A 14,048-nucleotide genomic window follows, 5' to 3' on the forward strand; every position below is an offset into this window, starting at 1 on the left:
TTCATGGATCTGTTTTGCCCAAAGCCTTCAGTGCCAGCCATAGGCCACGTCCCAGTTTCTCCGGGAACTGGAAACATTCAATTCACACCAGCGTAGCTAGGCTTAGAAAAGATAATTTGGTACATGGCCACTCGCTATTAAGTTAAGTTCTGTAATTGTCACTCTTAGATATTTGTTCTGGGTGCAGCGTCTACTTTAAAGTCCTTAACCTATGATGCAAAGTTTCTTTTTTCCATGGTCGTCATCTAGGGACTAGGGTTCACTCATACTCGTATAAACGATTAACCATTCACAGCTAATCTGATCGCTCGTTGTACCGACTTGCTGCTGCACTTCTGATATCCATCCCATCTAACAAGTATTATATGACCGTGTCTGTTCCAGACGACATGCGCAGTGACACTGAGAGTATGCGCAGTGACACGGAAAACATGCGCAGCGGCCCCACCAGCTGGGCGTGGTCTCAGGACTCGGCCGATGTCGAGACGGTCATCGACGCTGGACGGGGCCGCGACTCGCGCTTTGAAGGTAGGCCGGCTCTCACAGTGGGAAAGGCTGGTGGGGCTTGTGGACAGCTCAAGCTGTGCTGTGAACCGTGTTGAAGGCACGCGTGAATTTCCACACTGGTTGTCACACCACACAATGTTTGGATAGAAGCACGCGGTCGATATTTCGGTATGTCGTGCTCGTGTGTTGTGATCGGTGATGTCTCAAACGGTCTCCAGTGTAGTCGAGGGCAGTGATGGCAAAAGGCTTGCAGAAGGGTTCGATTCTGTTTTCGTGACTCAGCGACAGTCAGTTGGCTGGTGACAAAGGCAGAAGGTGTGGCTATTTTATTTTAGCCGTCAGTTAGGTAATGCAGTATCTACTAATTACTACACTATTTTGTATAGGTACCTAATTGAGCTCCGCTTATGACTGCGAGGATGCCAAGCATCCATTCATGAAATATAAAATTACTTTTAGAACCTCTTTAAATCCTCAGAAAGCTCCAAAAACATTTTATCATTGACCTTTACCCGATCAGTTAACCGCCCAGGGCCCTCTGACCGTGAACTTGTAAACTTCGCCACTAGATGTCAGCAGTAGTAAACGCCTGAAGTTATGCTGTACCGCAAGTCACAATCGGAATGAATATAGTCATGCGCGATAACTCGACCTGTAATGTCTTTATGGAGGTTCTTACTTGGTGTCTGCAGTGACAATACTTGCCTGAATTTAGTATTTGGTGGTGAGTGGTAATTCTAAATGGCACGCTTTGCATATAATGATCCAATTCGGACGGATCTAAAATGCTGCATTTTGCATATTTCATTGAAAATGCAGCAGGGGGGACGGCGACCCGCTGCGTATAGTATAAATGTTGCCGTATTTATAATCTGTGCAGTTCAAATAGCGAAGTGACAGGAGTCATTTGAGCCGTACCATTTTCCAGCGGCTCCACTGACGACCTCCACTCCACGCTGCGCTTTCCTCGGTTCATGGACTCCCCGCTAACAAAGTTAATCGCCATCATAACAATGCTGCGGTTTTTGCGTTTGATCGATGGCCTTATTTATTAACCCGCAGTCGCATGGCCAATCAATTGTACTCATCACGTTCATGTCGATTGGTTCTGGTCCCGCCGCTGCTGGCCGTATTATTTGCTAGCTTTGTCCTTGCACCCAAATCGGTGTAGTCCAGCTAAGTTGGCATCGCATTTCTCACGGTCATAAATCGAGTACAAGGCAGTGGCAGCGGCTGGTGGTAGCGGCGGCGGCTGACCTCGCGGTCGCGGTCGAATCCCTCCCATTACGGGGCCGATCACCGCCAGTGCTACTGCGCTGACCTCGAGTCCGTCTGTATAACAGACGCGGAGCCAGCGATCACAACCGCCGCCGGCGTCACAGACTCGCCCGCGTCACAGCCCGAGTGCGACCGTGTTTAAACAGTGTTCACTGACACTCCCATGGGTGTGCTGTGTCGTCACTGCCCGGCGGCCAACCATGCGCCCAATCGCGGCAGTGCGGCTGAGCAGGTTACCGACCGGGTAACGGGAACAGATCGGTGGTACGATATAGACTCGGCTGTGCACCGGTTTATTTATAAATGAGAAGGTGTTTAAACAAGGTTAGGTTTGAACTGCTTTATGACGTGTAGCAACTATCACCATCCCTATCAGACTGTTATGGTATATAATTATGTCCCGTGTGTCAATTGGTAATTTTCAGCTTAATTATGTTAAAATAAGGTCAATGGTGATTCCATTTTCTTTCGCTAATCCTTTCCGTCAATCATATCCACCATAAACGGACGAATGTTACAGGTAAATACACTCATGTCGTCATGTAATAGAGGCTATTGTCTACCAAGCAACGGACATAAATTGTCATGAAAAGCATTGCGGTAGCGGGCATGGCCACCAACAGCATGACAAGGCGTTTCTCATTCGCTGTCGACCTCCATTAATTATTTTGGGTACGCCAATTTGACCGAGAAGCTCCACTTTACACAAGACACCGTAATGGCAAAACTGTGTCGTAAATAAGACCGAGCCGCGGAGTCCTCGCCACTGACAGAACCATTCCTCAGAGCGGCGTACACCGTGAACTGACACGCGTCCGTGCTCCGTTTCAGACGACTTCAACCCTCTGGAGCACATGGACGCGGCGGCGCTGGAAGGCACAGGTAAAATGTCAAGTGGTGTCTCGCTCCGCTCGACGAATTCCGACAAATACAGACAGCTGTTTGATTTCGAGGCGTTTCTGAACGGCGACCAGGTGCGGCGCGCGCCGTCGGCCGCCTCCCAGCCGCCGTCGATGGACCCGATATTCGCCACTAGCGCCACCCAGTACCCGTTCTCGGACTCTGTCCAGGCGGCGCCTCTGTCGCGGCCCACCGAGCCGCCGCCGCCGCCGCCGCCGTGCGCTGCCGACCACGGCTTCAGGCTGGGCCCGCTGCAGGGCTCGTGCCACTCGAACCCGTTCGCCAGCCTGCCGGAGCGGTCGGTGGAGGGTCCGCCCGAGCTGGTGTTTAGTCTGGAGGATGTTCTGGACCACCGGACACGACCGGGGCAGGAGCCTGGGAACGGCGGCCGGGCGCCGCCGCCGGCCGGTCATTTAACGACTGAGAGTGCTGCCGGCGGCGCCAAGGTCCTGGGAACCTCCTGTAACGGCGCGTCAGGGGTCAGCGGCGCGGCGCCGGACGGGAGCGGCTGCGGTAGCCGGCTCAGTAGCGCTCGGTCAGTGACGGGAACCGGAGGTGGCATCAGAAACGACCAGCCGGGCCAGCCACCGACAGCACCGGGCCACAGTGGACCCAAGTGGGACCTGGGCAGCTGTGAGGACTTTGAGAACCTGAACCGGCGCATCGAGTCGCTGACATTTGACTTTGAGGAGGAAGAGCGGCGCAGTCTCGAGTACATCGTCGACGGCGACGGCGGCTCGTCGGAGGGGAGCGACAGTCCGGCTGATTCGGGTCTCGGCGGAGGGTCACAGGCGCCGCGGCTGCGTGACTGCCGCATCAGACGCTTCCACAGCTTCGGCGACTTGAGCATGATCACGGAGGACGAGCTGCATGAAGGCGGCAGCGAGCACAGTCTGACGACCACGGACGCGGAGCGGTGGGCGCCGCCGGCCGAGCGGCCGCGTCGCCGGCGGGCCGGCCACCCGGGGCTCCTGAGACATTCGAGCGAAAATCTCAGTGAAGACTCGGGCTATGGCGACCACACGGGCGACCGTGTCAGCCCTCCGAACCCCTCCGGACGCTCGACCGGCCTTCTACAGCGCAGCCCGCCCCCGTCCACCGGCTCGGCCGCCGCCGCCGGCTCCCACCGCAGCCCGCTGGGACGGCTGTCCAAGTCGACCTCTGACCTGAGTCCGGGGTCACAGCGGCGCCGGCGCCTGCTGGAACTGATCTCACGCGACGAGCAGCGCCGGGCGCGGCTATACAGCGACGCGCCCCGCTCGGACGCCCGCCTATCGCCGCCGAGACTGGCCGACGCCCCGCCCCCCGTCGACAGCGATGAGGGCGAGACGCCGTCGTCGACAGGGGACGGGGACGGCGGATACGCGGCGTTAGAAGGCGACGGCGGCGCCAGAGACAGCCCGACAGAGGTGGAGAGCGTGCTCGTGCTGCTGGAAAACGAAGAAAGCAACTCTGTGATTCAGGTGCTGCGTGAGAAAGTGGCACGCGCGCGGGCACTGGACAGCATGGCCTCGGCGCCGGTGCCGGCACCCCGCTCCACCGTGGCACGCGCCCCAGCTGTCTATCAGAACGTGCCGACCAACGCGCGCGGCCGCCGTGCCACCGCACCCGCTCGGCACTCGAGTGAGACGGCGCCGCTGGACCGACGCGTCAAACGAGACATAGAACAGTTCGAGCGTATCAAAGAGGCGTTTCTCGAGAAAGGTACGTACAATGTGCACGCTGATATGGCTCAGCGCTCACAGCCGGCGCAGGCGGCGGACGGTCGCTCAGCGGCCGACCTGAGCTCGGACCGGCCGGCCGATGGAGGTCGAACCGACGACCCCCTCCCCACCGACGCGGCGCGATCATCGACGGATACCGGCGGGGCGACCGGGCGCGCTGGTGTCAACAAAGGGGCCGCTGAAATGGGACACGACCCGGGCGGTAACCAAGGTCACCAGCCGAGCGCCACACGGGCCGAGCCCACCGACCAGCCTCGCGACATCTATTTGTCGGAGAGCGAAGCTCAGTTTATGTCTATGTACCGCTCTGCGGTCGGCCGACCGAAACCACTCGATCTCAAACTAGCGGAAGAGTTCCTACTGCTGGAGGGCATTGAGGGGGAGGAGTACCCGGCGGACGGGTTACCGTGCGGCCGCGAGTCGCCGCGCGGCCGGCGCCGCTCGCAGGAGCGTCCCTGCGTGCCACCGCCACGGGAAGAGGTGGCCACTGCGGACGGGCAGCCAATCAGCGGCGGCGCCGGCGAGGGTGAGCGGACCGGGCCGGACTGGACGCCTGGACCGGGCCGCAGCCGCAGTCTGTGGAACCTGGCGGCCGCAGTGGACGGCCAGCCGGCGCCCGAGTCGGCCGCTGTCACCTGCGACTGGCAGCGCTCGCGCAACCGCACCGGCGCCTGGCTGCTCAGCAAGAGCGTGCAGGACCTGTGGTCGGAGAACAACATGGACTCACCGCGCCGGCTCGACTACTACAACCAGACGATGGAGTGGCCGGGCAGCGGCGACTACCTGGCCTGCAGCGCCGAGAGGCTGCGCAGTCCGGCGAGCCCCGCCTCCTCCTCCGGCCGGCTGTCGGAGCCGCACTGCGCGCCGACGCGACCCGCGCCGCCGCCGCCGCCGGCCGCGACGCTAAATTTAGACGGCGTCGCGGCCACGTGCGCCGAGCTGAAGTTTGCGCGTCCGTCGGACGTGTGCTCCAGTTGGTTGGTGGCCAGTATGGAGCCGGAGACGAGCGAGCAGAGATCGCTCAACGGACAGGCGTTCTTCGTGGAGCCCTCATCAGCGGCGGGCGGCAGCACCGGCCACCTGAACGGTACCCTCTCCGCAGCGGACGGAGGCGACTCGCGCACAATGAGTGTGAACAACTCCTTCACGGCGCGTGTGCCGGTCAAGGCATACGGAGCCGGTAGTGATGTGGAGGTGTACATAAACCGTGAACAGACGGCCGCGCAGCCGCCGGCGGAGCGCAGCCGTGAGTCGGCAGACGGTGAGGGAGTGACTGTGCGCACCAAGCCGCGCGGAGTGCAATTCAGTCCTATGGTGTCCGAGGTCCAATGGCGTGAGAGCTATCTGGAGGATGAGCCGGACCGGCGCTCGATGAACACCTTCCAACAACAGCAGCAACATCAACAGCATCATCAGCAGCAACAGCAGGAGGGCGGAAGCCAGCAGGCCCCGACCACCCACACCGCGCCGTCGTCAGCCGTGGAGACAGGTAATCAGACGGCGCGCCCGAGGGCAGCCCGCTCTCCGCCGCCGGCACCTCCGCCCCGTCAGACACACCCCACCGCTCCTGAGCCGCCGCAGCGCACCAGCGGGTCCACTGACCGGCTCTCTGTGACAGAGTACGGCGGCGCGGCCGTGCTGCGGCCTGTGCGGCCTCCCACTGTGCCCGTGGTAGCCCCGCGCAGCTCTGCCAGCCTTCCGGGCCGCGGAACGGACAGCGGTGTTCATTCTGACACTGCTGCTAAATCTGCCACCGCTGAGCCGATCCGTGGCCGGGCGAATGGAGGCCAGGCCTCGCCTCTGACAGTGAGGATGCAAGAGAACAAGGCTGAAAAGGGCGAGAAGCCGGAGAAGCCGCCGAAGTCGTCGGTGCTGCAGCGACTCGGTCTGGGCCGTCTGTCCGGCAGGTCCAAGCCCAAGCCGCCGCCCAAGCCAGAGAACATCAAGCCGACGTCTCGGTCACCACCGGCCTCGCCGCCGCCGCCGGTCCCACCGCCGCAGCCGCTGCAGACCCCAGTCAGTACGAGCGAGACTGAGAGCCGCCGACCGGTCACCTCTACCCCAGTGGTCGGACAGCGAACGGCCTCTCCGGTCCCCGCCCCCGTGGCGTCTCCTGTGGTGGGTCATGCTCAGGGAACACCCGTGTCGGTCCCGACAGCGGCACCGGGTCAGGAGAAGGCCAACCTGTCCCCCATCCCGTCGTCAGAGTCGAGTCAGTCTCCTGTCGAGCAGTCGGTGCCCAAATCAGAGTTCCACGCCCCGCCCAGCCCGGCCGTGAGAGCCAAGACTTTGTCTCTGCCGCGAACGGCCGATATCAAGCTGGAGAGCACGCCGGTCGTGTCTGGGTCCGGCGGCGCTGTCAGTTCTACCAGTCCGACGGGCACGCCCAACTCTGCCGGTGTGCCGATCTCGGACCCCTCCAGTGCCGGCCGACCTGCCGCCAAGCCGCCGCTGCCTCCTCAGGCACTGCGCACCCAGACGCAGGCGGCGCGCGCGCGGCTGACCAGCGCGCGGCGCAACTTCTTCCAGCTCGACCAGCAGCGCGTCATCCCGCTGCGCTCGGTACCGGCGCCGCCCATCCCGGACTCGGCACAGCCGCCCGCTACTCGACCCTCCGCCGCCTCCGACATCAAGGACGCGTTCGAGCGGTTCAGGCGGCGGGCGCAGGAGGACCGTGCGCGCCTCGCCAAGAGCACGCCCGACCTCAGCCTGATCGAGTCGGCGACTCGTAGCATAGTGCGGCCGATACCGGCGGCGGCCGCGACGCCATCGTCGGCGGCCGGCCTGTCTATTGATCGCCGCCGCGCCGCCGCCGAGCCGGCCGCCACCAGCCCGCACTCGGTGACACTACAGGAGAAAGGCAATGTGGTCATTCTGCACGCGGACGGCGGCGCGGCCGCCGCGCGGCCCCCCTCCAAGAGTCGCGACCGGTTCGCGCAGCGGCGCGCGGCGGCTCTGGCACGCGCGCGGAGCCGCAGCGTCGGCGTGCTAGAGACGGACATTGACGCGCCTCACCAGGAGACCGATTTGGACGCGATCGTTCTCAGTCTACAGCAGTGTATCGACGAGGCCTCGCCGCCGAAGGAGAAGGCCAAGAGCCTGCTGCACCTGGACCGAGGCGGCATGGAGTTCTCGCTGCCGCGCGGCGCTGACTCGCGCGCCAAGTCCATGGAGTTCCTGCTCGACGACGAGAACAAGACTGCCGTACAGGTGAGTCCCGTGGTGGGGCGGGTGAGTGAGGGGCTGGGTGAGTGAGTGATTGGGTGAGTCGATTAAATTATTCAGTCATTAAGACAGCCAGGCATTCATTCGTAGAGTCAGCAAGCCAGTCATTTATTCATGTAAGCTAGCTGTAAATGGGCAAGTGAGTGAGACAATGAATGCATAGTTGAGCGAGTTAGTGAATAAGTGGGCTGGATAGTGAATGAGTTATTGAGTTGAACGAATTGTTAGCATTTACATTCCATGTGAATTCTTTCACTCTTTGGACAGTCGCGCGCCGTCCCGGACCAGACCACAGACCATCAGGTCTGGCGGTGACAGACCATGATCTACCGATACGACCGATCAATGCCTGGTGGCCGGCCCCCTTATCTACCCCGCGCCGTCCTGGCTTCAGCCCTCGCCCCGGGAAGCCCTCCCGACTCCCCCGCTGCAGACACGGGACACAACCGACAGGCACCCGACACCATCATACGGCTCCCGGGATCGGGGTGGCGGAAATCCCGTGCTTCCGGAGCTCAGAAAGTCAGGCCCGTCTGAACAGATTAGCAGCCGGAACCACCCAGCGTCGTTTTATTACACCTTCCGGTAGCGGATCGATGAGAGGTGTGTGTCTACTAGGTATCCTCATTGAGATGCATGATGCATTCAGGCGGCATGTTTATGATTTAACAATATGGTGATGCATCTTGTCATCAATTACCTTTTTACGAATGCTATAGAAGGTTCGAGACCAATTGGGTATCTGCTCTGCTTGATATTTGCTCACCCCGTTTCGTATGCCATTTTTCGTCTCTCGGTTGGCCAGCGTCGCTCCCCTCCCTCGTCTCGCGGCCATCTGACCATCCCCGTCTCCTCCCCTCCTGTGTTGGGCGCCGTCGGCCGCGCGTGGTGGTGTCTCCGTCGCTGCCGTCCCATCACCGGCCCTGATTGGTGGCGAGGGCAGATGCGGTGGCGAGCGCCATCTGATCGAGACCAGAAGCCAATTCGGCCGGCCAGACGACCCTGGGAGGTCGGAGCGGGGCGGCGAAGGGGAGGGTCGCTCGGCTCGACAGGAGCGCATTAGTGCCGCTGCCCGTTGGCTCTGAGAGCTCCTCACTCTCCGCTGGGACTGCAGCTCGACAGAAGGGGGACGGCTGAGAGCGGCGGACAGAGCTGCAGCTCGCAGCTCCGTGCCGACCGGCGGTGCCATTAATTCGTTAGCCAATCCATTACGGTTTGACCGGCCGAGTGGACCGGAGCCGCGGCGGTCGGTGAGGGTCGGCGCGCCCCATCCAATCACGACCCGGGCCTCTCCGCGCCGCGCCGTCGGCCGCCCGCCCAATTAACCCAGCGCCGGCCGGCCGCCGACCTAGCGACCGCCACTCAACCGGTGGCTTGCATGTCGACCCGCCGTGACCCGGCGCTCTATGACGTCACGGGTCAGCGGGACCGTCTGCCAGAGGGGAGACGTCGGCGCGGCGGGATGTAGACCAGTGGTTCTTCCGGTTGGGTCACGGGTAGTGACCGGTGGGAGGTGGACGCCGAAAATAAGCGGCTGTGATGACAATCAGCGTCTAGCGGCACCTCTGTCAGAGGTCGGTAATTATCATCGGTGGAGAGGCATCGAGGCATGACTCCATCTCATTGATCGCCGCCGGCGGTGACATCCTTGCTCCTCACCTCCGTTTGCTGGAACAGCCGTCTCTCAGGACCTCTGTCTCTCAGGGACATCTGTCTCCTACTCCTGAGACACACACATGTGTTCTGTTCCGGGAACATCTGTCTCCGGGGACGCCTGCCTCTGTCCCCGGGCACACCTTCCTTTCGTTCCGGAGATGCCTGACCCATATTTCGGCACCCATGAACCAGGCCGAGAGGCGCGAAGACTGGGGAGAGATGGTGGACTGGAGGGACGGTCCATATTCTGCGGACCCACACGTTTATTCATCTGCCTGGTGGGCCGAGAGGCATTTGGGCTCGCACTCATTAATTTTTAACCCACACGCTGACTGAGCGCTGGGTGGGCCCTTTGATTCTGGATTCATTGGCTGTTCTTTCATCGCTATTTATCCCCGCCCATCGATTTTTAGCGCTGCTCTTTTATCAGCCATCGTTTCTTTCATTCTTCTTATCTTCCAATCTCCATTGTTCAGGCTGCCTCGCCGCGCTCGCGAACTATCTCGGCCCGACTCCGCCCCGCTCAGTCCTCCTCCCCCACCCCACCCCACTCCGCTGTCAGGGGAGGGGTCAGGGAGGTCGCCAATCACTTCTCTCGGTGCAGCGAGCGAGCGCCTGCCGACGCGCCGTCCTCGAGCTGAGGCGTCGCGCCTATCATGGGGCCTGCACTTGCATCGGTCGCGTCAGTAAACATGGGGAGGGTGGTCGACGCGGGCCGCGGGGCGGGCGGCCGACCCGGCGCGCCGGCAGCTGCAGACGGTCATTCGGCGGCCGACGGGGCCCCCGCGCGGTGACGGAGACGGCGACGGGCAGAGACGGAAGTGGCGACGGGTGACGACAGAGACGACACAGAGACGGTGCAGAGACGGGTGTCAACGGAGACGGAACAGAGACGAGTCGTCATCGCTATTTTGTGGTTGACTTTGGAGGCACTCGAACTTCTCCTGAGTGCCTCGGATTGAGCCTCCTGAGTGTCACTGGAGTGTCACCGAAGTGTCGCCCGAGTGTCGCGCTGCTGTCACACGGCTGTCGCCGATCTGTCGCTAAACTGTCGCTGTGCCGTCGCCCGACACGACCTGGCCGTCACGCCGCTGAGTTGTGCTTAAATTCCCGCTGAGATCCGGCTGAAGACAGATTTGTTACTCTGAGATTAGTGGCGCTCGGCGGACATGAATCGTCCCCCTCTGCCCCGGCGCTCGGCGTCACTGCGTCAGGTAAGGTCACGGGTCGTCAGAGCTGGATCTTGGTGGGTCAAAGTACAGGCAGACACTGCAATTATCGTGCATAAGCATGATAATTGCGTTCCAAGATTGATATACCTAAAGGACTGGATTGACATTCTTTTGACGCGCCCGTAAATCCAAAGTACAAACTAAATAAATTTACGAACGTCCACGTGATGCGCGAAGGGAGCAATCAATATAGCAAAACGTAGGCGGACAATCGGATAGTTCGCCTCTGATTGTGATTCAACCAGCGCTTTTCCGCCTAGTATCCCAATATATATTATATAGGCTTGGGATCGCCAAAATCACATGCTTCGGTCTTAGGTCTAGGGGCACCGTCCGGCAGCGCTGTTGTTTCGTGGTCGAGCTGCGATGTGTTGATCACTGGTCACTGGTCAGTCATCCGCAGTACCTGTGTCGATCAGTCATCCGCGGTGTGTGCCGGCTATCCCACCATATAGCGCTAGTTTCCCTGCCGCCGCTGGCACCCCGGTACACTGCCCGCCTGCGGTAAGTGCCATGGTCTGAGCGTTATTACCACTTTCCCTCCGTCCACCACACACTCTCTCCCTCCACACTCCACACTCCACACCACAGGCTGATATCCACACTCCACATATCCCCGCTCTGTGTGGGATCTTAGACTGCACTGCGGTGCTGCACTGCGGAAAACCATGGGCGTCTGGGACGTGTTACAGCTCCGAGAATGATCGGACCAAATCTGTCTTACATGCCTTTGGGTCTGCTGTCTCCGAGAGAGCCAAAATCTGTGACTAGTGGAATTCAATTTTTAAAGGCCAAGTACGGGAAGTGATTTGTCCGGAGAGGGAAGTCATTTTCTTTTTCGGTGGGTCGGACGAGCGATAGGATCAGGGACGCGCGTCGGATGGGTCGGACGCACCCTGCCGTCCCTGACCCAGCGCCGCCAGTGTTTCACTGACTAGCGGGCGCCCTGCGGGGTTCCGTTTATTCTGCGCGCGATGGAGGTGGCGGATTGTTAACATGACGCCAAGGCCAAGCGCCGCGGGTCGCCGGAATTTGCTGTCTCCGCCGGGGCGCAGCCCACCCCCGGATTACATTTCCGCGCGGTCCGTGTCGCCGCGTCTCGCTGCAGTTCGGCCCGGTCCAGCCGTGTTTGGAGCGCCGCGGCGGGATGTCAGCCCGGCTAACGGGTTCGGTACATCAGGATGACAGGAATAAATCCCTGAATAGCTAGTCGGCACGGGGCGGGCCGCCGCCGCCGGACTCTGGTCCGTTTACGATCTGTCCGCTGGTGATGAAAAGAACGGCTCAGTTATACTTCTAGCGGGAATTTATTGGTCCATAACTGGGACTGTTTTAGTTACCCCATACAGTTTTTACATGCATGATCAGCGATAAATGGCCGCCTCTGTGATGTTATTTTCGTTCCTCAGAACTTAAAAGTTAAATCATCATCACGTATGTATACAGTGGGTTCCGTTTGTGTGGCCGGCCGGAGCGGCGGCTTGCTGGGTGGTTCTGTTGGACCGACAGTACCCAGATAGGCCGTTTGATAACACTGCTCGAGACGCGATAGGGCACCGCCGGCTTAACTGCCTCACCCACGCCGCTATCTCGGACAATCTAAACACAGGAGAGGCGCTCGAGACTCGCCCTGACTCATCGACACCCTTCTGCCAAGACCGCGGAAAAATACTCATAAAATTGCTCCCAATAGCTTAGCGTTTGTGTGACTTAGCTACACAGTTTTCTTTTTTCAGTATCTTTCGAGTAGCTTGTCGATTTACGGGTTCCTGTTCTGCTCAAACAAGTAGACTGGTTGATAGTTTGTTGCTGATGCAGTTAGCCCGAGACGGTCACTCAGACTGCACACCACCAAATTATATTACTAGCACTTGGCTGTGCACTCTGCAGAAGAACGGTTCAATGACACTGTCTAACTGGTTACCACTGGGAACTATCTCAGAGCCGCCGTGTGGCCCACCGAACAGGGTTTCGTCGCAGATGGGCCGCCACCCAACGTGCTTACAGTCCAAATACACGGCCCGATATCTGCGCTCCAGCTGCGCTTTCGTTTCCCACGGTGGCTGCGCGGTTAGTGGTTACTGCGCTGTTTTATCTGCACAGGGACTTTTGCAAGGCTGACTGGTGAAGGAGGCTTTCTTTTATATAGATATCGGGGCAGCTGATGCGAAGCAGACCCGACTGAACTCAGACACGGTACCTGTGCCGCGTCGCGCTGGGCGTGTCAGCCTATACGAGCGGTGCCGATTTGGCTCCCCGTGGAGCTGCGGACCACGAACACGCTCTAATAGGCGCCTCCCCAGCGGTTAGCTGTTCAGAACTGTGGCGTGGCCTCGTATCGCTCATTTTGGCCCACACACGCGGTCACGCGCTACTCTTGGTGGTTACACCGCCCACTGGACACACCCAGACGCACACAAAACAACACTCAGGTCTGCTAGAGGCCACCCACCCAGTACCCGATATCTGCCCTACTCAGTGCTCATGCCGCCTCGTCCGCCCCCTACCCGTTTGGCTCTCCCAGTTCGCCTGGACCCGCCTCATTTGCCCCGCCCCTACCGCCCTGTTCCGCCTACCCCACCCCGCCCTGTCCCGCCCTATACCCAGCCTCGCCTCGCCCTGCCCTGCCCTGCCCCTGCCCCACCGGGCCATGTCGTCTCCAGCAGCTCTGTTCGTTTCGATCTGCACTCCACCCCGGGTCTGTCTGGCCGGTCGTCTCCTAACGAGCCTCTATTTCGGCCGGCAGCCCGGTGCTACCTCCGTCCGGGCATTGGTGTCCGGTCGTCCTTGGCAGTTGGAGGGATTCTGCGACACCCGATCGGGTATTAGAGAAAGGTGAAAACGTGTTTCGGTGATACATCGGCGTATTACAATTATTGTTTGTCGGAAAAAAATTATTGTTTGTCGGAAGAATTGGTCACTCTTCAGCTCTGTGGCGTTTGGGCCACGTGGGGGGGGGGGATGTGTTTAATATGCGAGAATGTCGGCGACGACGTGCAGAGATGGTGCTGTATCATCTCATCTCCACGCAGCAGCGTGCTGCAGCCGCGGTGGTGCATCCCTGATGGGCCTAATTGAAGGCTACTTAGCAGCCAGTTGGTGTTGGCCGTGGCGTCTCGTGGCTTAGGCTGGAGGGTGGAGACTCGGTCTTCTGAGGGACAGCCCCTGCAGCTAACGCTGACAGCGTCAGAAAACCGTCTGTGCCGTCCGCTGTCACTGAGAGACCAGCGCCGCGTGGAGACCTTACGACATGCGTGGTCTAAACTGCAACCTTGCAGCTCTGTCCTGCACTGGTCAACATTGGAACTATTCGGGCGTGTCTCGGCGGACGGCATTCTGTCTGTGTAATCTGTGTCTCTGGTCAGGTTCCAGGTGCACCGCGCTGCATTGCACCGGAATGTGATGTACTGGCGGCTCGTGCCAGCTTTCCCGGGCTGGTCAGAGCCGGGCCGGTCCGGGCGGCCGCCGCCTCACGCCGGCCGCTCGTGACCGCCCTGCCGGTCAATGTTCTGAGGCCGTCACGCTT

The 14,048-nt window shown here is 60.3% G+C and overlaps 1 protein-coding gene across 2 annotated transcripts in view; it reads left to right on the forward strand.

The window, feature by feature from the left end:
- The window catches only part of LOC122371518, a 62,590-nt gene that overhangs the window by 28,215 nt on the left and 20,327 nt on the right, over positions 1 to 14,048 (forward strand). For both annotated transcript variants that reach the window (XM_043347894.1, XM_043347895.1), the window contains exons 3-4: positions 385 to 528; positions 2,617 to 7,619. In XM_043347894.1, the coding sequence (XP_043203829.1) occupies positions 385 to 528; positions 2,617 to 7,619 (5,147 nt within the window). The remainder of the gene's footprint in view (positions 1 to 384; positions 529 to 2,616; positions 7,620 to 14,048) is intronic.

The sequence above is a fragment of the Amphibalanus amphitrite genome, unplaced genomic scaffold (genome assembly GCF_019059575.1).
Source record: "Amphibalanus amphitrite isolate SeventyFive unplaced genomic scaffold, NRLGWU_Aamphi_draft 001251F_arrow, whole genome shotgun sequence".
NCBI classification, from domain to species: Eukaryota; Metazoa; Arthropoda; class Thecostraca; order Balanomorpha; family Balanidae; genus Amphibalanus; species Amphibalanus amphitrite.